This window comes from Lynx rufus, unplaced genomic scaffold, assembly GCF_022079265.1.
Source record: "Lynx rufus isolate CCGP_SWC_20201006 ecotype Redwood Valley unplaced genomic scaffold, mLynRuf1.p SCAF_11, whole genome shotgun sequence".
Classification (NCBI taxonomy): Eukaryota; Metazoa; Chordata; class Mammalia; order Carnivora; family Felidae; genus Lynx; species Lynx rufus.
The window spans coordinates 11,928,742-11,954,978 of NW_025814825.1; the positions used below are offsets into that span (position 1 = coordinate 11,928,742).

Genomic DNA, 26,237 nt, shown 5'->3' on the forward strand with positions numbered 1-26,237 from the left:
TTGGCCCCTTGGAGGCAGAGCAGACAGGGATGGTTAGTGAATGCCCCCTTCCTTTTCTTGAGCACAGCCTGCAGATATTTAAAAAGGAAGAGGAGGGGGAAATAAACTCAACAGAGAGTATCAATTACATATATGTAAAATTGTAGTTATAATATACTCAGCACTTATTCTGTGCCACATTCTCATCCAAATCCCCTTATACCCTCCCGACACTGTCCCCACTACTAAGGCCTGAGGGTCTTCTCCGCCGCTTCTGGTTGGGGGGGGGGTGCTATAACTGGGTCCACGGCAAGCATGGCCTTCTCGTAGGCACCCAGAAATCTAGTGAAAGGGTATTAAGGACTTCCTCCATATTCTCCAGTGAATTAGCTGAGGTTCAGGGACTTGTCCAAGGTCACACAGCCAGGTAGAGTGGCCCTTGGGGGGAGAGGAGGGGCAGAGTGCGCCCCCGCCCCGCCCGCCTTTGTGCCAGCCCAGCAGCCAGGCTCCCAGACATTAGCATTCCAATGGCCCCGGGACGCTTTGTCTTTCGACCAAGGCCGGCTTGGGAATGGAGTGGGATGGGGGCAGGGCACCATAAATCTACCTGCTAGTGTGAGCCGATGGGGGTGGGGTGGTGGCGCAAGTTTCATGTGCTGTTTTTCTGGAAGTCAAGCTTGGGCTCAGACAAAGGCAGAAGAGGGGGAAGAGTCTTTCGACCCGAGGGTCTTTCCTGGCCCCGCTTGGGACCCTGTCCGGATTTCAGAGAGCTGGGGCACAGGCGACGACTTCAGACTGCGGGAGGCCCTGCTGCGGTAGGAGCTGAGGCTTAGTCCGCCGGCGCGGCCTTCCAGCCGAGACTGAGAGCAGCCTGAGTGATTTTCAAAGCCTCTGAAAGCAATATGCCCGTGGTGGGTGGGAGGCGTGGTGATGGTGAGGCTGGGCTGGTTAGTTGTATCTGCCACTCACAGAGATGTTTCCAAGCTCTTCTAGATGAGTGGCTCCTTGGAAAGAGGTGTGGACGAGGTTTCTTACCTCAGAGCAACTCCATACAGGGTGATGGAGCTCACCCCGGCCAAGGGAGCCCTAAACTTTGCAGTGATGCTGGCAAACCCTAAACCTTTCTTTGCTTCCTCTTGATTTGGAATGTAGAGTTGACAGCTCTGGGGTCAAATCCCCCACCCCACCCCCACCCGGACCCAAGGTGGCCGCCCAGCAGTCAAGTTGGTTAAACCGTCCTTTTTTTTTTTTCTTTGTAATTCATGGGGCGGAGGACCAGTCTGTGTGCGTTTAGTGACTAATGGCTCCTTAATGAGCACCCTCAAAAGCAGGAGGGGGATTGGGCAGTGCGTCCATCCACCTAGAACATGGAGTCAACACTTTTGCTGTCTCAGGGAGTCGTTTGCACCTGAGGGAGTCCCCCGCCTATTTGAACACTAGTTTCCAGAGCCTTTCACAAGAAGAATGATCTTCCTGCTTCAGGACTTCTCTAAGTCTGTAGTCCTGGGCCCAAACACCACCTCTCTCGCAAGTCTCCCAATCCAGCCCCAGGCACCAGCTATCCTACCTCCATCCTGTGCCTTGTACCTTTACACAGCACCCAATATTTTTGGCCTTGAATAATATTGTCTGTATACTTGCTGCTTTCCTGCAAAGACAGAGGTGGACCTTCCTGCTTTTTGTCTGTCCACGCTCTTCCCCCAAAGCGCCCAGCAAGTAGCAGGCACTGGGTTGGTCCCTGCAACTAGGAGCTGCAGACACCTGTCCCTGGGTGGTGCCCCAGGTGGAAAGTTGGCTGCTGCAGAAGTCACCAATAACCCATTAATCTTCTCCCAGATTAAAGCCGTGAAATGAAACAACACCTTCATTCATTCTTTTGTTTGGGGCCCTTCTCCCCGCCCCCAATTCCGGTCCCTGGTAACTGCGACCTATCTCCTCAGAGCTACCTTTACTGGGATTAGAGGAAAAATTCATCTGGAAGTGGGGATGGCAAAAGAGAAACGAAAGAGGCAAGAGGCGTTGACTCCGATGAAGCTGCCACTTTTGCACTCTAACGGGAAAGCTACCTACCTGCCTTCCGGCTGTCAGCCCCTAACGGGTGCCTCGCCTCTCTGGGGTTGGCCGGCTTCTTCCCCTGGCCAATCCAAGGAGGCCTCTGGGGTTCAATTCACAGGGTAGGGTGCCCGCCCTCCATTTTCCCGTTCCTGAGCACCAGGCAGACTCCTCGGATTCTTACAGCTCAACCTGCTTCCGGAGGCCTGGGGGGTCCCGCAAGGCACGTAGAGGTGCTCCAATAGTGCCCCCCGGATAATCTTCAGTCCCGCTGCTCACCAGCCCAACTCTACCTTGGGAGTAACAGAGAATGCATGGCTGGAGACCTTGAACAGTTCCTTGGTAAGTTTTCAATCAAGACTGCTGGGTGTCCAGGGTGTCAGAGATTTCAGCAGGAACCTCCACCCTCTCTGCTCCTCGCTGCTCAGTTCTGAGCCGCGACGCCACCGCCCCTGAACCGGCTCTGTGAAATGAGCTCAGAAGATGTGCGAGATCTCTAAGCACTTTGGGAACATTCCTGGGATGCCCAGTCCGGGTTCCATGTCTCCAAGGGCTCTGACCTTGTGGCCAGGCTATTATTTGTCCTCACCAAATGCAGCAGTCGCTCTAAATCCAGGTTAGTGGTGTTGGGGAAAGGGCCAGCAAGAGGGCTTAGTTGGAGTCTTTGATCTAAACCACTGTCTAGAATAAGACAAGTCACTGCCCCATAAATAAAATAGGGAATTGGACCAATGATTTCTTAAGAGCTTTCCAGCTCTTACTTTCCAAGTGGGTTTACCTGCCTTGCCGTCAGGACTCAGTCTTCTCTGCCTTTGAGCACAGTGTCACAATCTTTTAGCCCAAACTAGAGGAGAGGCCCAGATCCCCAGAAAGTATCATCCCTCTCCTTGGAGTGAGCCCCCCCCCCCTGCCCGCACCCCAGAGGCTGTGGTCCTCCCTTCTGCACAATCCAGTTACTTAGCTGAGGCTTTTTGAGGGTACTTTTTTTTTATTGGCTCAAATCTCATTCACCAGTCTCTAAATAATCTTATGTACAAAATATAGACTCCCCCCCCCCTGCTGTGAAATCTTATCAATAAATACAAACGTGTAAAGGAGGGGAGGGGGGTGTATAATTTACCATACCAAAATTCATTTCAAAAGATATCATATAATTTACAAACTGATTTTTTCTTCTCTCTTCTTCTTTTTCTTTTCTTCTTTCTTTCTTTCTTTCTTTTTAAGACAGGGGAGCTTCAGTTGCAGGGAAGCGGGAGAGACATTCCTGAGCCAGGCGGTCTCTGCCGCAGTTCACAGCCTGGTCTCCCTCCCCCGGGAGAGCAATGGCTCTGAAAAGTGCACCGAGAGAAGGCGGAGGATCGCCTTCGTGGATTAAGGCAGCGGACCGGCCAGAAACCAGGGCTTAATACGGAGAGGGTCAGCGGCGTCTTTCCAGAAGAGACGCTGGGCGAGGAGAGCAAACCGGAAGAGATCAAAATACTGGATTAAGTCACCTTGGTTGGAAGGTTGGTAAGAGACAGACTGGCACACTTGAGGGAGGGTAGGATGGCTGGAGACAGTGTCTCCGGCTGCGTAGTGCTACCATTGTCGTCGTCTTTGCGGGAGACTTGGGGTGGTTGCAGGGAGGGGAACGCTCGAAGCCTGCAACGCCCACCTGCTTGCGCAGCAACCTGCGTGCGGTGGTCTGAAGTTAGCGCGACGCAGAGGACGGGGGATTGAATCCAGCCTGTCACCCTCGTAGGCGCCTGGGCTCATCGGGTGTCAGCGAGCCAGAGACTGGAAGGGCAAGTTCGCATGAAGGCCCCCGTAACCGCCCCCTCTCTCTCTCCCGAGCACCCACCGCCCAGAGACCCGCGGGCCCCTTCATAGAAAGTCTGAGAAAGCTAGGGAGCCGGGGCGCAGACCGGTAGGGGAGGCAGGCATCTGCAGCCCCGGACGCTCCTCCAGCGAGGCGGCGGGGCTCAGGCTGCCCGCCTGGGAGACCGGAGAGTAGAGGGAGCCCCATTCTCCCGGGGAGCCGCCGTCCTGGCTGCCCAGCTCTTCGCAGGGCGGCGCGGGCGGCTCCAGCCCGTAGAGGTTGTGGTCTGCTATGCGCAGCGCCTGCGTCAGCGCCCAGATGTAGTTGTGCGCAAAGCGTAGCGTCTCGATCTTGGTGAGCTTGGCGTCGTCGGGAAAGGTGGGCAGGACGCCGCGAAGCGCGTCCAGCGCGGAGTTGAGGTTGTGCATCCGATTGCGCTCGCGGTCGTTGGCCTTCTTGCGCCGGCTCCGCCGCTGTTTGCTCAGAGCCAACTCGCTCTTGGGCCGGCTGCGCCCCCCGCGCCTCGGCCGGAGCTTCCTCGAGGCTCCTCGGCAGCCGCCCCCTTCCTCCTCCGCGCAGCCCCCCTGCACGCGAGCCGGGCTGGGCGGAGAGGACGCAACGCAGGTCACTTCGGCGTCCGAGGCGCCCTGGAAGGGCTGTTCTGTCTCGTGGGTCGCTTGGACAGCCGGCACGCCCGAGGGATGAGGCGCCATCCTGAGGCTGGGGTGAGAGGTCCGGGTAAGCGTGGGTGGGCCACCCGCGCGCAATTCCCGGTCCCCGGGTCAAGTGAGGGGGGAAAAAAAATGACGAGAAAGAGCCACCCGTCCGCTCCCGCCGGATCACAGGACCCCTTTCCCCCCTCCACCCGTCGCTCTGTGACCTCCAGGTGTTACCTTGTTCCCGCGCGCAAAAGGGTAGAAGCGGCGAGCCACGAGAGCAGTGGTGAGCTTAGCTGGCCTTTTCGTCTGTTAAGTCCAGCCAGGATGCAGGAGCCGCAGCCTGGAAGTTTCCCCAGCCCAAGAGAAGCGAAGAGCAAAGGGGGTCCCGGGCCACTGTTGCTGTCTTTGGCGCGGCTGCGAGACCATTCGGAATTTTTTTCTGAGCCTCAAGTCGTGTGCCCCTTGGCACGCTTTATCTGCTCGGCCCGGGCCAGGAGCGTGCCTGCCCCGTTGCTGCCCGAGCCGCCGGCCAATCAGCGCCGGGGCCAGGGGGCCGCGCCACGCGAGCCCGCTCCTCCCCCGCGGGGCACAGCTGGATTCCGGACAAAGGGCCCGGGTCGGGGGAGGGGAGCGCCGCTCTGTTTGCTTTCTCCCCGCGGGCTCGGTCCCAGCAACTCTCGGTTCCTCAAAGAGCCTCGCCCGGGGAGAGGAGCCTCGTCTGGCTCGCGTCTGGCCGCCCCAGACCGCTTTGCTCGTATTCAGTTTTTCCTTGGCATCTGTCCAGCCCCTCTTTTGGTACCTCGAAGAGGGCTTTGGGAAGCCCACGGGGACACTGAGGCTCAGAGAAGGAGGTGGCTTGCCCCAAATCACGCGGCGAGACATGGGACCAGGTGCAAGGTGCCCTGACTACCAGCTTGGAGGAGCGTCCACGAACTCCCGAAGCCACCTTGCTCTTCTGCGCTCCCGGTCAGGCTAGGAAACACACATGGAGCGATGTTTCACGGACCCTCTCCATTCTGGAAGGAGGGGCGGGGCGACCACAGAGACAGATCCTGCCTAGGTCCCTGCCACGTAGAGACCTTCCCTGGAGGTGAGGAGCCCCCCTACCTCCCACCACAGTGCTCTGAGACGAGGCTCCACACTCCTCAGAGGGAGGCGCTTAGAACCTCTCCTCCCCATCCATCCCCCATCAGGAACCTAAGACGTTTCCTTCGTGTCCCAGAGGCGGAGGGTGGTTATGGTGGGACCTCCAGGGGACATTCGACCACTACCAATCGCGGACAGTCCCCTAGCATTCGGGCCAGGGGCTCTGGGAAGAGCTCAGGTGAGAAGGGGTCAGGGAGAGGGCCGGCAGTTCGCAGCAAGGCTTTGTCTTTTAAATGCCCGTGGTGCGCTGGCGCTGCGAGACACAGACGACTTCTTTCTTCCCTTCGTCCCCCTGTCCAATCACAGCCAGGGGCTGCCAGCACTACCTGGCCCAGCTCCAGCCGGGTGTGAGGCGGGGGTCCTGCCCTGAGCACCGCTCAGGGACTCCGCGGGCCCCTGTTAGCGCCGGCTGGAAATCTTTCCAGAGTCAGCTTGAACACATCATCCCTCTTTTCTTCCCTGCCCTTCCCTTTTGTCCCCGCCTCGGACACCCCGTGGTCTTCTGCTTCCGGTCACTCTGGGTGAGGGGTCGCGGCTTCCGCTCCTCTCTCTTGACCGCGACGTGTCCGGTGGGGGCAGAGGCGGGGGGGGGGGGGAAGCCGAGGGTGGGAAGACTGGGGCCCCGGTTACGTCTCCGCGGGCTGAGAAAGCTGTGCTTCCTAGCAGGTCCAGTGCCTCCCGGAAGCTGGAGGAGGGGGCTGGACCCGGCTGGGAAACCGAGGGGATGGGGTGAAGGGAGGAGGTAGGTCTGCGTATCTGCCCCAGTGACCGCCTCTCCACGCCCGCCCAGGCTGCTTCGGGGGCGCAGTTACCTCCAAGGCAGAAGAGGATGGATATGCTTGGGCGCCAGGGAGAGAGGGCTCTAGGACTGGACGGGGGGTGGGGGCGCTGTCCTTCCGATCTCAGCCGGTGCGCGGTTAGCAGAGGTTCCTTCCCTTTCTGCTTTCCAACTGAAGCTAGGGGTCAGGCTCCCGAGGAGCAAAGGGAAGAGACTCCTGGATTGCATTTTGCTGCTGCTCCTCCCTCACATCAGGATTGCTCCAAATTTGTTTCCTAGTCATAAGAATGAGAACCAGAGGCCCGTTTTACAGATGGAGACGTCAAGGCCCAGAAGGGGAAGTGATTCACCTAAGGTCACACAGCAAGTTCTGTCAGAACCACGTAGAACTCAGGTCCTAAGACTCGGACTTCTAGATTCTCCCCTCGCACCTGCTGCCTCTCCCTGATTGGGGGAAAATATTTTTTTTCCCCAAGGCAAAACCAGACACCCCAAAGTGTAGAAGGTAGGAGAAGTCCTGTATCTGTGGGGGAGACAGGGTCAGAGTGGAAACGGACCGATGCTTCATCTTGCTACTTTCCTGCCCTATACCCGAACCTTGCTTGGTTTCTATCATCCTGCAAATTATGAACAGACAGGAAATCCGAAGCATGCTTCCCTAGGGCTCTGGGATCCAGCCCCACTCGGGGGAGCCTGCCCTGGCGATAAGGGATCCAAACATCCCTGTGGGTCCCGGGAGGCCCGAAGAGCAGCTCCAAACCAGGACTCTCACCCGGCAGTGGCTCTCAGATAAAGGGCAAAGGAGGGACTCGCTTGGCTCGGTTTTGCCTCAAGCGGCTGATAGATACTGGTAAGAGCCGCAGGGCGAGTTTCCTGCACCAGGCAAGATTCTGGGCATTCTTGGGAACCTTCTTAACCGGGAGAGAATTCTGGGACCCACGTGGGATTCTTATCCAGATCCCCCAGAGCAGCTCTGGCCCAGGGCTCTTCGGGGATTCCAGGCCGCCACCACTACGGCTTTGCGCAAAACATAGGGCGAGGAGCGCGCAGCGGCCCGAGTAGCGGTCGCCTTGAGGAGCGCCCACAACTCTCCGCAGCCCTTCTTCTGGCCAGGAGGGCGGGGTCCGAGGTCAAAGAGTCCTGGGGGATTGGAGATCCAGGGTCCACGTCCTCCCTTTCCGCTGTAGGGGACGCACAGACCTCTCTCCAAAGTTAATCCCTGTGCTTTTGGTGGCGGAGGCGCAAAGCAGTGGTAACTCAGTGCGCGCCGGCGGTTTTTGTGAAACGGCTCTTCCAGCGGGGAGCAGAGCCTGTTCCTGAAGCCCCCGGCCAGCCACCGCCTCTAAGGCCTCCAAGACGTGCGCGCCTCTACTCTCTGAGGCCTACGCACGTCTGGAGGCTGAGGGGGCCCAGGAGACGGGCGACAGCCTGACGCCTGGAGACCGCGGGCAGATTGGAAAAGAAGGAAGGCAGCGGTCCGCCCTGCAGCCTTCCTGTCGGCGGGGGGAATCTTAGCAGTGCCTGGGGGCTCTTTGAGAAACGAGCGGGAGGGAGGGGGGCCATAGGAAGCTGAATAGCTAATGGCTTGCCGGAGGAGGGGGCTTCTTTCTCTCGCCTTCGCCTCGGCCCTGAAAGAGGGGAAGACAAAAATCTGGCGAGCGAGCTGCCTGGGCCGAGACTGGCCACTTCAAACAGCCCTTCAAACAAAAGGAGACGATGAAAAGAAAGCCCCACCTGTCTCCAGTGTTTGCTAAAATAATAATAAATAGATTTCGTTTAATAAATAATTACAAGAGATTGTAAAGTGGAGTGCTTTGGAAAACATCTACCGCGGGAGTCCCGCAGCCAGCCGTCACCTGCTCCCAAGGCGGACAACTTTATTGTTAAGCCACCCCCCAACTAGTTTGCCTCTGATAAACTCTCCCTCGTTTTCACAATGACTGTTTACTCATAGTTAGCACAATATTACCTTTGCCGTGATAAACCCAGAAGGGGGGAGACGTGGCCCCTGGCCCCTGGGCACACCTGTCCCAGAAGCTGACACATGGATTTGGCAACGAGCAGGCCTCCCCCCGGGGGCCCTGCCTCCGTGTACATTGGCCCAATTGCCACCCATTTATAACAGGTTGACTGCAAGGCCTATCTCGGTCCTATTTGTCTTCTTTTATTGAAAGCATATGGTCTCCAGGGGCTCACCAGCCCCATATTTCATCTGCCGGGAGCTGGGGCGCTTCCGCAGGCTGGTGCTGCCCGGCGCGCAGCTCCCCACTCAACGGCTGCCGCGCCAGCTGAGGGGATGGCGGAGGTGGGGTGGGGAGAGATAAGGAGGGCTCCTCATTCGCTTTGGGAGAGAAACCATTCCCTCAGAGACTCCCCCTCCCCAGGCGCAGAGACCTCGTGCGCTCTTGAGTGGGTGGCTGGTTCTTTTTCTTGGGTAGGTGAGAGGGCGCCATATGCCACCCCCCAGGGCGTAGGAGGGAACTCCAGCCCAGGGAGTCCTCGAACAAAGGGAAGAGAGGGCCCGGGACCTCAGGAGCGCCCGAGGTCTTTATTTCCAGATCCCCCTCCCTGTCCAGGGCCACCTCCCCCCGGATGTCCATAGCTGGCGCGCAGCGCCTGGAAACAAAGTGTCCACATTATCCCAGCCGCCAGCCGAGACAGTGAATGCGTGAAAAGGTGCATTGCGCACCAAGACACCTGTTGAAGCGGCGCCTCTTCTCAGCGCCTCTCGGTTCTGCCCTCGGTCAGCAGCGAGTGGGGGGTGGGAGGAGGGAGAGATACTGTGATTTGTGGCGACATATGTTGAGCAGATTGGTGTGTACTCTTCACAGGGCCACACGCACCCTCGCTCCCATACACACCCCGCGAGAAAGAGCAGCTGCTGTCCTCACCTTCTCCCGACATAATACCTGGGCCAGGCGCCTTGGCGTCGCCTTTTGAGACTCCATCTCTCCCCCACCCTCTCTGCTTTCCGCCCCCACCTGCCGTCCCAATCTTGGCAGCTTCGTTGTAGGACGTTATTGTCAAATTTAACAGATGCACGTTTGTTCCCAGCGCCTGGCCTCAAACACACACACACACACACACACACACACACACGCACACACACGCAGGCATCCACAGAAAACGCGACCGATGACACAGATGCGGAGCGCAAGATGTCCATATGCCCGGCTCCGCGCCCGCCAGGGCTGGGGAAACAAACAGGACTGTGTGATTTTCTCTCCCCAGCCCAGAATAAACGGAAACTGCCGCGGGCGGGGAGGCCACCTCCAGGCGCCTCTCGCTTAGCTCTTGCCCTTTGGCGCGAGGGCGCACGGCACCTTTGGGCGCAGCGCTAGAGCTAGGAGAGCGCACGGCTGTGGACGCAGAGCGCCGACCGTGAGGCGGCGGGAAAGGGGCCCCTGGCAGGAGCATTGAGGGCCAGTAGCTCTGGAGGTGCGGGTCACTGGCTGACCTCTCTGGTCCTTGCTTGACCTCTGGACTTCTCAGTTCCTGAGTGGTGAAGTTGCCCCAGTCTTCCCAGGATTCCCAGGAGTGGACATCCACCTGAGGCCCGCTAGGGGCAGGCCCGGACCCCTCTTTTTTGACACTCCTCTGCCCACTTATCTCCTTGTGTGGGCTTTCCTAACACAACGGTGATGAGAAGGGCACTGGGGGTGGGGGTGGGGGGCTGGCTCTGCCACTGTCCTTGTGCTGCCCTGAGAAAATTATTTCACCTGGCCCCCCTTCCCATCTATTAAGGGAAAAAGCTGTAAAGGAAATACATTTTCAAAATTTCAAATTTGCAAAACTTGGAAACCTTGGATATCAACAGGTCTTAGGGGAGAGAGGAGGAAACCCAGAGAGAGAGAGGGCAGTCCCCTCCTCCAATACCCACACTCAGTTTGCCAGATCTGAGTTTCTGGCCAAGAAAGACAGACAGTTTCTGGCCAAGAAAGACAGTTTCTGGGGGAAAGACAGGCACTGGGGGGTGTAGGAAGCTGTCCTCTGTCCCCTCTGTCTTTCGACTCCTGGAGCACAGGCAACGATTGGGCCACGGTGACCCTCAGTGGCGGCATACCTGCCTGCTGCTACCAGGCTTTCAGCCCTTCATTTCTTCCAGTGCTGGGGTGGAGCTGGGAAGCTGGGGGGTGGGTGTGTGACTCTGAAGCCTCTTCCTCTTTCCAGGCCTGGTTTTGGAGAAAACCATGTTCCTCCTACCCTTGGCGTGACTTTGGATGAGCTGTGCTCCTTCCGCCGTCCTTGCACAAGTGTTTTTGACTTTCCCTGTGGTGTTTGGTTTTGACAGAACGTGGTCCTGACATTTCTGAGATGCACTGGCCCAGGGCAGAGGACATCCTCCTATGGGAGAAGTCTTTCTCCGTACAAGTCAGGGGAGCCCTCTGCTGGGGGGTGCCTCTGTTCCCTAGCCCTGATGCCCCCTTCCCACCCATTCCCGGTGCCACGGGGATTGTGCCTAGGCAACAGCGGGAAGAACCAAAGGGTGTCGGGATTGCTGTGAGTTGGGGGGTGAGAGCAGGAGAAATCTATCCTCCTCACCTTTTTTAGGTCACCTTGGATACAATACGCACCCCACCTCCACTTGTCAGTTTGGGAAGGCAGGAAGGGGACAGGGGTGGAAGGCGAGGAGGGTCGAGAGAATTAATTCTAGACTAAGTCAGTGCAGAAGCAATAGAAGGTCATGCAGTGTACTTTCCCACACAGTACTTAGAAACTTTTTTTTAAATGTTTTTTTTTTTTTTTTGTTATTTATTTGAGAGAAAGAGACAGAGTGCAAACGGGGGAGGTGCAGAGAGAGAGAGAGGGAGACGCAGAATCCAAAGCAGGCTCCAGGCTCTGAGCCGTCAGCATAGAGCCCAACGAGGGGCTCGAACCCACGATCATGTCCTGAGACCAAGTCGGATGCTTAACCGACTGAGCCACTCAGCCGTCCCAGTACTTTAAAATCCATGTAGAGCTTTGAGGAGGCAGATCACCCTCTCATATCACTGGCAGGGGCGGCGGTTCCTGATTTACTGTTCCCAATTTACTCCTGAGCATTCTGGGACTCAAGGTCACAGAGCTGAGTTCTGGAGCCCCTCTTCCCTTGTGTCCACCCCAGTGCTGGCACCTTCTGTCACCTTCCTGGCCCCCTACCCACTGCCCACGCTCCAGGAACCCTTTGGAGGTGAGCAGGTCTGTCAGAGTTTTGGGGGTCCAGAAGCTGAAGGATTTGGAAGCAATAAGCAATGGAGACGGCCCCTTCTCTCTCAGTTTTCTCTTCCTATCGCTTCCACAAGCTTCTCCTAGCTCCCCACTAATGCTATCGAGGCAGGGCCAGATTTACGGGGTATTGAGGGTGAGTACCTTCTTAAATTTGGTGCCCGAGGCACCCCACCTGCCTCACTCCAGCCCCAGCTCTCCTTTGAAGGCAACGAGCTTCATATTCCCCCTTGCTGAGACCTCAAAGTCAGGTGGTCCTAATTTTTTTTTTTCCTGTGGCATTGTCCGAAAATTCTTTTAGGCACACCCTTCAAAGATAGAATGATATGTTATTATATATAATAGTATGTTATTATAGCTATTCATTATGGTTCACATATTATATGCAATATAAAACATATGCAAAATAGGATTTGTTATACATTATAGACGTCTTTCTGTACCAGGCAGCAAGAGTAGTGGAGATGGAAATGTGATTTTCCAATCACAGACCCAGACACCCTGGGTTCCAATTTGGACTTTTGCACCTAATAGCTCTGTAACCTCGGCCTATTGATGCAACCTCTCTGAAGCACCTCCGTTTCCTCACCTATAAAATGGGGAGAATGATGGAGTATCTACCTCATGGGGCTTAAACGATTTTAATTCATGTAACGTGATCACCATTAACTTGTAATGGATGTTCACTCATTTATGAATACAATCATTGATGATATCTACATCATAAAACATACCTCCAAATAAATTTGCACCCAGGACATGAAAATAAGATATAACTAGAAGTTCGAATACGTGACTCTTCTTGTGCTCTCCTCTCCAGGCAACCTGATTTGAATCCTGCTGTCGTAAGCAACTGCTATGACAGTATCATTAACAGTTAAGACGCAGGTTTGTGCTTGTTGAGCACATTCTCACCCATTAAAATTTCTCATCAAACCAGTGAGGCAGCGTGGTCAGAGACCAGCGTCCCATTTTACATACGAGGAAACCAAGGCTTTAGAGAGCTGATGCGACTCCCCCAGTTTGTATGGGGGAGTGGGAGTAAGAATCTAGGTCTTCTGAGCCCGAGTCTGTGCCTCATCCACCCTCGCTCTCTGTTATATCGTGGGTCCTACAACTTGTGAACTGATTGTCACACCCATCCAGTTGGAGTCTTGTTGAGCAACTACCAAAAAAGGGGATGTGGACTGACCCATGAAGCCAGCTGGTGGTGTGTGCATATGGCTCATTTACTCTTGTCCACCAGAAACCGTAGCGGGCTTGGAGGCAACCTGGCAGGTAACCTTATTTGATGGGCGGGGCCCACTTTGTAGATGCAAGTGTGGAAGACGGCACTTTTACGCAGAGCTTCAGGTCTGCACAGGAAACTACAAATCAAATTCCTGTCAATGCAATTGCCCAGATACCAACATGGCGTGGGGTCAGTTGGGCACACCTTACCTCTGTCTCATAAATGTTTATGAAGGGTCATTATGAGAAGGTGGTGACAAGCTGTTCCCCATAGTTGCAGAGATTAGACTGGGGGAAGTGGTTTGAATTGAAAAAGCAGGGATTTAGGCTCTTTAGGGTTTAGGATGGCTGTTCAGTTGTATAGAACACACTTGGGGAGTCACCTGCCCAAGAAGCCCTTCAAGACCATGGGTAGAATTCATTGCTCCAGTTTTTAACCCAAGTGAATTGAAATTAACACCAGTCGCCTTCTAAAGAATTATAGCACAGTTGCACAAACCCATGTCATCCTAGGTGTTGTGAGAAATACCAAGAACCGGGGTTTAGGGCTGAGTAAGACCTTCCCTGGCATGTCGTCCCTAACACTAAGTTAACACATGATTGGGAACTGAGGCTCAGAAAGGAAATGTGCCTTGTTCGAGGCCACGCTGCAAAGGCGGCCAAGTCAGAAGAACCCACGTCTCTTTCCATTAGTCCATGATGGAGCCCCGGAGCCCTTGCTCGGAGTTGCTCTCATTCGGCACCCATCTTCCTCTGCCTTGTATGTGGAGGCCCTTTGTCTTGTGTGTCCCTCAGAAGATGAAGTCCTTCAGATCAGCAGCTGTGTCATTTTGAGAATTTAGCAGGGATATTGTACCTGATGGATCTCTGATAGGGATTGGCTTAATGGTCCCAGGAAGGTGAAGGTTATGTGAGACCTGGGTATCTGGGCAGCCAGAAGGATGTTGGCAGGATGGGGAACAAGTGGAAGGGACTGATAAGACCCATATGCTGTAAACTCTGATGCAGGTGATGGAGTCAAGACCGTAGGGATAATGGGAGCAGAAAAGGAGAAGCACATCCTTCCCTTTGTTGTATATATACATCAGCACATTGACCAGTGTAAGCGCCACATGGCTTCATTTAGCTGCAAGGGAGGCTGGGAAATGGAGTCTGAAGTCTGTATGGCCATATGCCCAGTTATCAATTGGAAAAATCTATTATCAATGGTCTTTGTCATGCTTACTTATTAGAAAATATAAACTTTTCCTACTTGGACTGCAATGTAGTGTCCGTCCCCACCCCCATCACTCCAGTTTAGGGGCTGGATTGTGAACCCCAGAGGGTGGTAGGCAACATTCTATGTGAGCATACATCTTTCTGAGGAGAAGATTCAGTTTCATTAGGTCATCTAAGGGGTTCGTGGCGCCCTTCCCTAAATACTGAGAATTAGTGGTCTGAAGGTTGCTGAGCCATTTGGAGCAAGTCGTAACAATCTTCTGGTTTGTTTGTTTTTTTTTCCCTGGAGAATTCTTTTCTTTTCTATAGAGATGTACGGAGGCTTTGAGTGAATGCAAAATTCTGAGTAAACGTTGTGACAAAACACAATGAAGGCCTTTCAGCCATTTAGCATGTATTTCCTGATGTCTGAAGTGGGCCAAGCACCGTAGTCAGCACTGGGATTAAATCCAGTCCTTGCCTCAAGAGTTCAGAGTCTGGTGGTGAGACAGGTACAGTGATGTTTACAGGAATTACAGAACCCTTCTGAGCCCGCTGTTCCAGAGTAGGCCGTCTGGTAGCCTAGGAGTCTGTACATTTAACAAATCCCTCAGTGCTTTTGACCCGAAGCCAGAGTAAGGACATTGCGGGGAGGGCGGTGGCCAGAAAGGGACAGGGACCACCAGGAGGTGTCCTATTCTGAAGGCCAAGGGAAAGATCTCTCAATTCTGCTGTAGTAGGACATCATGTGTGAAGTAGGTTGATGGGGAGAGTTGGATTATACAGATGTAAGAAAGCAGTGTCATTTCTAAGGTAGCATATGGGTGAAAGTGGTCTACGAACAGCAGAGGGTTCTGTAAATGAGCCTTAGATTTTACTCCCCACCTGGAGTGGTTGGTGGGAACTCAGAGTGCAAGGCAGGGAAACACTATGGAATTCATCACTGATCTTATTTTTCAGCTGTCCCTGATGGTCCATATTTTACACCCCAGCGATGCTGCAAGGACATTAGCTGCTGGCTTAAGAGAGCCTTGGAAGAGCCAGCTGAAGGCACCGCAAAATCAGCAAGGATGGGACACCATCTTCTGGACCATTGTATACATACTAAAATCAACACTCCACATGGTGCTGTGTACTCAGTAGGGTAGAGTCCAAGAATCGAGAGAGAGGAAGCAAGAGTAGCCCCATTTTCTATCGCTCTCAATGACCCACTTGAGGAATGTAGCTTTCTGTCCTTACCGTGTTGGGTTTGGAGACCCTATGAGCCCAAAGGCACCCAGAGTTCAGACAGACTCACATGGCAGAGTGGCTGATTCGGTGATCTCAACATCAGGCAAGATGGAGGGTGGGCTAGGTTGCCAAGTATATCAGACTTAGGTATGCTTGGAGACTCAACAGTTTGTTGTGTGAAGAGGGATTATAGGATGAGGCAGAGAGTCCAGACTTGCAGCAAGAGGCCCTCCAGAGTTAAGATAGCAAGAAGATGTGGCTGGACCACCATGAACTGCCCTGGCTGTGATGGGCCAAGCCCTCCGTCTTCTGCCAAGAGATACGGGAGATTTCCCAGCAGGCAGCAGTGTCTCTGGACGCTGTTCCTGTTTTCTCTCAGATCTCCTTTTTGCCTTTCCCTGGCTCTGCTCTGAGTTGCAGGGAACTAATTCCCATGGGTTGTTTCTGGGGCTCTCAGAAGAACTTGTTTCTGCTTGGGATCAGCCAATAGGACACACTGGCGGGAGACGAAAGGGTGGGAGGAAGAGAAATTAGTCTATTTCGCACCTTTCCTGTCTATCTAAGGTGGCGTCTCCAGCAGCAAATTTACCAGTTAAGTTTTTTAACTTCTCTTCCATGGCTCTAGTTTCACCACCGTGCATAATTTCGTTGATGGCCTCTTCTGTGTAATCGTCTTCTGTGTTTGGTTCACTTAGAGTTTAAATCATGACTGAGTGTTAAATTTTGTTAAATGCTTGTGCAGCTGTATAATTTTCCTCTTGTATTCTTTAATGTGGTGAATTACACTGATCAATTTTTAAGTGTTAAACCAACTTTGCCTTGTTGGGATAAGCTCCATGTACTCTGATGTATCGTCATTTTAATACACGGCTGTCATTGGTTTGCTAATGTTTTGTTAAGGACTTTTTTATATCTAAGTCCAGGAGGGATATTGGTCTGTAATTTTCTTGCGTGGTCTTTGTCAGGTTTTATCAGAGTCTTTCCGGTCACATGAAATGAATGGGGAGGCTGTGCCTGTTATCAATGTATTGCTTCTCCACTCTAAAACCATTCTTCGCCTGCTCTGTGATAAAGGAGATGGCAGCGTGTTTCCCTTTATCCGTGGGCACCATGTTAAGCCTTGTCAGTAGAGGGTGCTGGAGGGACACTGGAGGAGCAGAGGATTTTCTTTTCCTGCGTCGTGAGCTTTCTCTAGAGCTTAGCTAGATCAGCATGGTGGCTCCTCCAGTTCCTGTTCCTGCAGCATGTGGCTGTCAGCAGCTCTCCTGGGTCCCTCCTCAGGTGGACCAGTGGGCCGTACAATGCTGCTGGTGAGGCACCGCCCCATGAATGGCCACCCCAGCCATGTAGCAGGTTCTACCGCATCCCACCTCACTGTGGAGGACTTCCCTCTGCATCTCAGAGGGCACTTTTCCATCAAGTCATGCTAGCATGGCACCTCAGGTACCTCAGTAATCTCTCCACCATCCAATGAATCATGTCCTGTCTTCTTCAGTGAGGTCTGGATCTCCACCCAAGGAGGGGTGTCTTTATGATAACTTCTGTTTGCTACTTTTTTTTTTTGTGGTGAATATACTGTAATTTTTTTTCAATATATTAAATTTATTGTCAAATTGGTTTCCATACAACACCCAGTGCTCATCCCAAAAGGTGCCCTCCTCGGTACCCATCACCCACCCTCCCCTCTCTCCCACCCCCCATCAATCCTCAGTTTGTTCTCAGTTTTTAAGAGTCTCTTATGCTTTGGCTCTCTCCCACTCTCACCTCTTTTTTTTTTTCCTTCCCCTCCCCCATGGGTTTCTGTTAAGTTTCTCAGGATCCACATAAGAGTGAAACTATATGGTATCTGTCTTTCTCTGTATGGCTTATTTCACTTAGCATCACACTCTCCAGTTCCATCCACGTTGCTACAAAGGGCCATATTTCATTCTTTCTCATTGCCCTGTAGTACTCCATTGTGTATATAAACCACAATTTCTTTATCCATTCATCAGTTGATGGACATTTAGGCTCTTTCCATAATTTGGCTATTGTTGAAAGTGCTGCTATAAACATTGGAATACAAGTGCCCCCATGCATCAACACTCCTGTATCCCTTGGGTAAATTCCTAGCAGTGGGGTCATAGGGTAGGTCTATTTTTAATTTTCTGAGGAACCTCCACACTGTTTTCCAGAGTGGCTGCACCAATTTGCATTCCCACCAACAGTGCAAGAGGGTTCCCGTTTCTCCATCTGTTTGCTACTTGTACTATATTCTTCAGGGCTCTTGTTGACTCTTACTAGACAATTCCCTTTTTTTCCAATCTCTGTCAATACTTCTTTATCCTAAACTTCAAGTTACCATTTGAATTACTGGGTAGTTTCTGTCTCCTGATTGGACTCTGAATAACAGAAGTGCTTCCTCCCCTTCTATTTTCTGAAGGAGGATTTAAGATTGATACTATTACATCTTTTTTTTTTTTTTTAGTTTTATGTATTTCTATTTTTGAGAAAGAGCGTGAGTGGGGAAGGGACAGAGAGAGGGGGGATAGAAGATCTGAAACAGGCTCTGTGATGACAGTAAGGAGCCCAATGGGGGGCTCGAACTCATGAACCGTGAGATCATGACCTGAGCCACAGGCAGATGGTTAACTGACTGAGCCACTGAGGCACTGAGGCACCTGGAAACTACTTAATCTTTAACAGTTGTTCACGGAATTTCTTTAATGTTCTTTTTTTTTTAACTTTTAATGTTTATTTATTTTTGAGAGAGAGAGAGAGAGAGAGAGTGGGAGAGGGGCAGAGAGAGAGGCAGACACAGAATCCAAAGCAGGCTCCAGGCTCTGAGCTGTCAGCACAGAGCCCAATGTGGGGCTTGAACTCACGAACCAGTGAGATCATGACCTGAGCCGAAGTCAGACACTTAACTGACTGAGCCCCCCAGGAGCCTCTCCTTAATATTCTTTCAAAGTCTGAAGGATCTCCAGTGATACCACCCATTTCATTTCTGATACTGGTATTTTGTGTTCTCTCTTTCTTCTTGATGAGTCCAGCTAGAGATTTACCAATTTTATTAATCTTTTCAAAGAACAGACTTTTGTCTTTATTCATTTTCTTCTTCTTCTTTTTCCATTTCATTGAATTCTGCTCTTAATTATTATTTTTTTCTCTATTAGCACAGGGTTCCGTTTCTTCCATTTACTTTTTCTAGCTTTTTAAAGTGAGAATCTAGATAATTATTTTATGATAATTTTTTTCTTTTGGCTCATGAATTACATGGAAGTATGCTATTTAGTTTTTACTAATATCTTATTATAGATATTATCTAAACTATCTAAATCTATTTAGTTCCCTCCTGATATCTTATTATTTATTGGTTTCTAATTTAATTCTTTCATGACCAGAGAAATAGTCCATAAATTTTCAACTTTTTGAAATCTATTAAAACTTATTTTATGGTCTAAAATATTATCTTTCTTGAGTGTTCCACAGGACTTGAAATTAATTTGTATTTTGTGATTGTTGGATGTAACAGTCTACAAATGTCAGTTTGGCCAAATTGAGTAATAGTGTTGTTCAGATCTTCCATAGTCTTACCTTTTGTTTGGCTTACTTCTTCAGTCCATGAATGAGAGAGGGTGTTAAATATCCAGGTATGATTGTGGACTTGTCTATTTCTTTTTTTCTTTGTTCTGCCAGTTTGACTTCACAACTGTTGAAATGCTGTTATGAAGTTCATACATTTAAGGAATTGTTGTTTCTTTTTAATTAATTGTCCTTTTTTATATTATGAAATGGCCTTCTGTATCTCCTGTAATAAGCTCTGTCTTGAAGTCTATATTGTCTGACATTAATACGGTAAAACCTTGGATTGCGAGTAACTTGTTCTGCGAGTGTTCCACAAAATGAAAAAAAAAATTCTAATAAATTTTAACGTGATAAATGAACGCTGTCTTGCAATTCGAGTAGAATGTGATACCAGACGTCACATGATCACAACTGAGCCAATGGTTCTTCTCTCTCTCTATCTCTCTTTCTTGCTGTGGGATTGTGGCTTATCATCTCCCGTGCTCCAATGCTCCATCTCAGGCTGTGACATTTGGCAGAAATCAGCAATTTTTCAGAATGTTGGCAGGTGCCCCCAACTGGCACTAGTGTATTTTTTGTCACTTCAAAGCACCTAGGGACAGTCTTTGATTTTCCATGCAAGAATAAGCTTAGGAATGCTTTGCTTCATTCTAGGTCATTGACTAGTTTCCTCATTTAACTTGCAAAAGTGAAAAGATTCCATTGCGCAGTGGATTCTGTTAGTGATAGTGAAAATTGTCCTACACAATAACCTTCCTCTCTCTTGTCTCCCTCACACCAGCCGGGAAGGTTTTCAAAGGTAAGTGCAGGTTAATTTGTTTATTTTTCTTTATATTTTGTGTTTTCTTTATTGTTTTGTTATATTACAGTATCGTAATCATTTCTATATGGATATTTTTGGGTGGTGGAATGAATCATCTGAGTTTCCATTATTTCTTATGGGGAAATTTGCTTTGATATACAAGTGTTTTGGATTACAAGCATGTTTCCAGAACAAATTATGCTCCCAAACCGAGGTTTTAATGTACAGCTACACCAGGTTTTCTGTGTTTAGTGTTTGCATTGTATATTTCTCCATCAATTTAATTTCCATATATCTGTGTTTTTAAATTTAAATTGTCCGTCTTATAGACAGTATATAGTTGGGCTTAAAAAATAATCTAATCTCTTCTGACAATCTCTGCCTTTTCATTGGAGTGTGTAATACATTTACCTCTAGTGTAATTAATGATATAGTTGGGTGTAAGTTTACCATTTTGCTATGTATTTTTCATTTTTTCTTTCAAGTTTTTGTTACTCCATTTCTCTTTTTCTGCCTTCTTTTGGGTCACATATTTTTAGTATTCCACTTAATTTCCTCTCTTTGCTTCTTAATTCTACACCTTTTTATTATTTTTATTATTTCCTCCCAATAATATGAAGTCATTTACCTGCCCACTCCATTCTTTGTGCTATGTTTGTGACATGTGTTATAAACCTATCTTGCATTAGTATCATTTTTGCTTTTCTTACATTATTATTGTTTTTGTTTTAAACAGTCTATTCTCTTTTAAGGAAATCACAAGAATAAAAAATAACGTAGCTTTTTATATGTGCCTATTTATTTACAACTTTTGGTGTTCTTCATTTCTTCCCGTAGATTTGAGTATTAGGTATCATTTTCCTTTAGCTTGAAGAGCCTCCATTAACATTTCTTAGAGCCCAGGTTCACCGGAGACAAATTATCTCAAATTTCACTTATTGAATATCTTTATTTCACATTCAACTTGAAGGATGTTTTTGGTGGATGTGGAAATGCCTTCACTTTGGGGTTGAGGGAGTTAACACGTTAATTGGGGATGGAAGTGGGGGTGCAAAAACAATCGGTCCATAGCAGCATCCTTGAAAGCTGCATTGTACCTTTAGTGAACTGGCTATGTCAGTGTACTCAGTGAGTGACACTTCCGGTTCGATTAATTGCATACCTACTAGTTGCTATCCTTTTTCCCTTGTAGAATCTAGGGATAAAAGGACTTCCTAAAAGCCTAATCCAATCTTGTTTTTCTTTGGCCAGAAAATTCTTGGGAAAAAAAAATAAAAGAATGGATTTCTAATATTTAAACAATAAGAGATCTCTCTTAAAAATATAAATTTTAAGTTTCTTTTGAAGAATTAATAGTGATGGCAATGCTGGGCTGCTATTCTTACATGCCACAATTGGCTGGAGCCCTTTATAGACTTGCTTTCCGTGGCTTGTCACAGGTCCATTTTCACTCATTTATCTTTCCTTCTTGGCTGTTGCTGGTGTGGCACAATATCCTCAAACAGAGGAAATATTTGGCCACTCTTGGCAAAAGTTGTCACCTGCATGTAATTATAGTCACCTTTTTTCATGTCCCAGGACATTAAATAAGTAAAAAAAGAAAACTACAAACTACACCATGAGCATGGAAAACAATAACTTCAATGAGAAAAGACAATCAACTGATGACAACACCAAGACGAATCAGATGCTGGAGTTATCTGATGATTTCTAAAGCAATCACTATAAAAATGATTCAACAAGCAATTGTAAATGATCTTGAAACAAGTTGGAAAAGCCTCAGAAAAGAAGCAGAGGAAACAGCTAGAAATTATAGAACTGAAAAAATACAATAACAGAAAATAAAAACTCAATGGATAGGTTTAATAGTATAGTGAAGAGGACAGAATCAGTGAACTTGAGAACAGCTCAATAGAATTTACCTAATATGAACAACAGGTACAAAATAGCATTAGAGAGAGAGAGAGAGACAGAGAGAGAGAGAGAGAGAGAGAGAAAGTAGTCTCAGGAACCTGTGAGACAAAAACAAGTGATCTGACATTCATAACATTCGACTCACAGGTAAGAAGAGGAAGAGAGTGGGACTAAAAGAATATTCAAAGAAATAATGGCTGAAGATCCCCCAAATCTGGTAGAAGACATAAACCCACAGGTTAAAGAAGCTGGGCTAACTCCAAATAGGATAAATGCAAGGAAATCTATGCCAAGACACATCATGACTAAACTTCTGAAAACTAAAGACAAAGAAGAAATCTTGAAAACAGCCAGGGAGAAACAACAAATTAACCTATATGAAACAGAAATTCTAATGAAAGCAGGTTTCTTATTTGAAATGTGGAGGCCAGAAAAAAGTGGCACATTTTTCAACTGCTGAAGAAAAAACTCAAATATAATTTCTGTGTCCAGTAGAACTATCTTTCATGAATAAAAGATAAAGGGAAACCAAAACAATTCATCACTTGCAGACCTATTCTTAAAGAATGGGTAAAATAAATTCCTCAAACAGAAGGGAAATGATATAAGTTCTTTAGAGCATTAGGAAATATGAAAAAAAAACCAAGAAAGCAGAAATATGGGTTCATCCAATAGAATATCCTTCTTATGAGTTTTATAAATCATATATAAGGATTAAAATAAAAATTATAAGAACATCTGATATTTGAGGCAATTATATTTAAAAGTGGGGAAGTTAAAGACATCTAAATGGAAGTGAGGTTTCTATACTGCACTTGAAGTGGGAAAATGTTGATACTAGTAGACTGAGGTGAGTCACATATATATTATAAATCAAGGTAAATCACTAAGAAAACTATACAAAGTGATGTCCTCACAAACACTGTAAATTAAGGTGGGGTCCTAAAAAATGTTCAAGTAACCCCTTGGAAGGCAAGGAAAGAGAAACATAGCCTCTTTGAGAAGTTGTAGCAGCCTGCCTAGTAGAAGAGTTTCTTCCCTCAGTTCACCAAAGGCAACTGGTTGGTACTACATCATATATTTTGTGCCAAAATTGCCTAGAACAGAAATTGAGGTTCAAAAATGAACATTTTTTTAAAAAAAGAAAGAAACAAGCAGAAAAAAATTTAGTGACATTGTAAAACCTAATATGTCCATAATTCCCTTAAATATAAATGCCCTACATATACTATTACCATTTACATTTAATGCTTTAAGTGTAAATGGTTTAGATATACTACTGGGCAGATGTTCAGAAAGTGGACAAGAAAGAGAAGACCCAACCGCATGTAGTTTACAAAGACCTCACTATTCAACAACATAAGTGGGTCAAAAGTAAAGTGATGAAAAGAGATATGCTATCCAAAAAATTAATTTTTACAAAGTAGAAGTGAGAATATTAATATCAGATAAAGGAGACTTTAGAGCAATGAAAATTACTCAAGACAAAAATGGACATTACTCAATGATAAAAGGATCAATCTATTAAGAAGACATAATGATTCTAAATGTGTACTCACCAAAAAAACCTCAAAAAACATAAAATAAAAACTGATAAAGCTTAAAGGAGAAGCAGACAAATCCGTGTTCAAATTGGGAATTTCAAAACTCCACTCCGAGCAACAGATATAACTACTAGACAGAAACTCAGCAAGGATCTAAGCAACATAGACCCATAAGAAAATGTCCAACACGTGGAAATTAACAACACACTTCTAAATAATCCATGGATTAAAGAGGAAGTAGCAAAGGAAATAAAAGTACATAGAACTGAATGAAAATGAAAATATTACATATCAAAATATGTGGGATACAGCTAAAGCAATGCTTGGAGGCAAATTTATAACATTAAATATTTATATTGGAAAAGAGTAAAAGCTCACAAATCAATAATCTAAACTCCTACCTCATAAACTATTAAAACAAAATAAAAGTAAACCCAAAACAAGAAGAAGAGAAGAAATAATAAAGATCAGAGCAGAAAACAATAAAATTGAAAAAGGAAAACAATAGGGAAAATAAAACAAAAATCTGGTTCTTTGGAAAAAATCAATAAAACTGATAAACATCTAGCAATACTGACAAAGGTAAGAGGAGAGGAGTACAATAACCAATGTGAGAAATTTAAAAAGATGTGACTGTCCATGCTACATCCATTAAAAGTTAATAAAGGAATATCACAATGTTATGCTTATGTACTCAAATAGAAGAAATAGATCAATCTTTAAAAACAAGCTACCAAAACTCAGCCAAGAGGAATACATAATCTGAATAGGTCTCCAATAATTTTAAAAACTGAATCCATAAATAAAAACCTTCTGAAAATGAAATCTCTAAGTTCAATAGTTTCACTAGAGAATTCCATCAAACATTTTGAGAATTAACACCAACTTAACACAATTTTTTTCTTAAGGATACAAAGGGGAATATTTCCCAACTCATGTACAGGTCAGCATTACTCTGATAACAGAGCCAGGCAAAGATTATAGAACAAAACAAAACTACAGACCAATATCTCTCATGACTTAGAGTCAAACATCCTCAAAAATATTGGCAAATTAATTCCAACAATGTACAAAAAAGTATACACCATGACCAGTTATGTAAAAGTGGTTTAGCATTTGAAAATCAATCAATATAATCCACCATACCAACAGACTGAAGGATAAAAATCATATGATATCAGTCAAGGCAGAAAAAGCATTTGACAAAATCCACTTCCCAATCATGATAATAACTTTTAGCAAACTAAGATGGAAGGGAACTTCATTAAGTTAAAAAAGGGCGTCTATGAAAAACCTCCAGATAATGGTGAAAAATTAAATGATGAAAGATGGAATGGTGATAGACTAAATGCTTTCCCTTTAATATTGGAAACTAGGCAAGGATATCTGTTTTCACCACTCTATATAGTACTGGAAGTTATGCAATAAGGCAAGGGAGAAAAAGCACACAGATTGGAGAGGAAAAATAAAGCTGTCCTTGTTTGCAGATGACATGACTATCTGCAGAGAAAATCCTAAGAAATATACAAAAACCTCCTAGAGCTAACATGTGAATTCAGCAAGGTTGCAGGATACAAGATAAACATACAAAGTCAATTGTATTTCTATATACTAGCAATGAACACGTGGGTACTGAAATTTAAAAAACAACACCATTTACAATGACACACACCACACAAATAAGATACTTAGGAATAAATCTAACTGAATGTGTGCAAGACTTGTATGTTGAAAACTGCAAAATGCCAATGAAAGTAATCAAAGAAGATCTAAATAAATGTAGAGACATACCATGTTTATGGACTCAAAATTCATCGTAGTAAAGATGGCAAGCTTTCCCCAATTGACTCACAGGCTTAACACAATTCCTATCAAAACCCCAGCAAGGGATGCCTGACAGGCTTAGTTGGTAGAGCATGCAACTTTTGACCTTGGGGTTGTAAGTTTGAGCTCCATGTCAGGTGTAGAGATTACTTAAAGAAATAAAATCTTTTTTAAAATTTTTTTAATTAGAAAATTTTTTTTAACGTTTATTTATTATTGAGAGACAGAGAGACATAGAGCGTGAGCAGGGGAGGAGTAGAGAGAGGGGGAAACACAGAATCTGAAGTAGACTCCAAGCTCTGAGCTGTCAGCACAGAGCCCGATGCGGGCTCGAACTCACAAACTGTGAGATCATGACCTGAGCCGAAGTTGGCCGCTTAACCGACTGAGCCACCCAGGCACCCCAAAATCTTTTTTTTTTAAAGAAAGATTTTTTTGCAGGTATAGACAAGATTATTCTAAAATTATATGAAAGGGCAAAGGAACTAGAATTGCTGAAACAGTTTTGAAAAGGGAGATTGATATTAAGTCTACTTGATGTCCAGATTTATTATATAGCTGCAGTAACCAAGTCTGTACAGTATTGGTGGAGGGACAGACACACAGATCAGAGACACATGGAACAGAATAGAGAACCCAGAAGTAGACCCACACAAATACGCCGAGCTGATTTTTGATAAAGTGTAAAGACAGTTCAAGAGAGGAAAGATAGCTTTTTGAACAAAGGGTGTTGGTGCAAGTAGACATCCATAGGCAAAACAAAACAAAGGAAGCAAACAAACAAAAGCTCTCCACCTAAATCTCATGTCTCATACAGAAATTAATTCAAGATGAATTCTGGACATAAGCGTAAACATTGAATTATAAGACCTATAGAAAAAAATTCCTCAGGATCTAGGTTCAGGATCCAGACAAAAAACTGACACTAAAAGCAAGACTCATAAGAGAAAAAAAAAATGGATAAATTGGACTTTATCAAAATTTAAAACTTCTGTTCTGTAAAGGATTCTGTTAAAAAGATGAAAAGACAAGCTATAGAGTGAGGAAATATTTACAAAGCACATATCCATCTAAAGACTAGAATCTAGAATATATATAGTACTCAGAAACAGTAAAAAAAAAAAAAGCAAACAATCCAATTCGAAAATGGACAGGAGACATGAACAGATATTTTACTGAAGAAGATATGTAGATGGCACATAAGATATAAACAGATATGCAACATTGTTGACCATCAGGAAATGCAAATTAAAACCACAATGAAATATACCTACACACATGTCAGAAGGCTAAATGAAAAGAGCAACAATGT

General features: G+C 47.2%; 1 protein-coding gene across 1 annotated transcript; it reads right to left on the minus strand.

Annotated features, from left to right (window-relative positions):
- Positions 1 to 3,894: 3,894 nt before the first annotated feature.
- Positions 3,895 to 4,542, minus strand: NEUROG3 (neurogenin 3). Its single transcript, XM_047072802.1, has one exon. The coding sequence runs from the start codon at positions 4,540 to 4,542 to the stop codon at positions 3,895 to 3,897; it is 648 nt and encodes a 215-aa protein (XP_046928758.1).
- Positions 4,543 to 26,237: the final 21,695 nt, after the last annotated feature.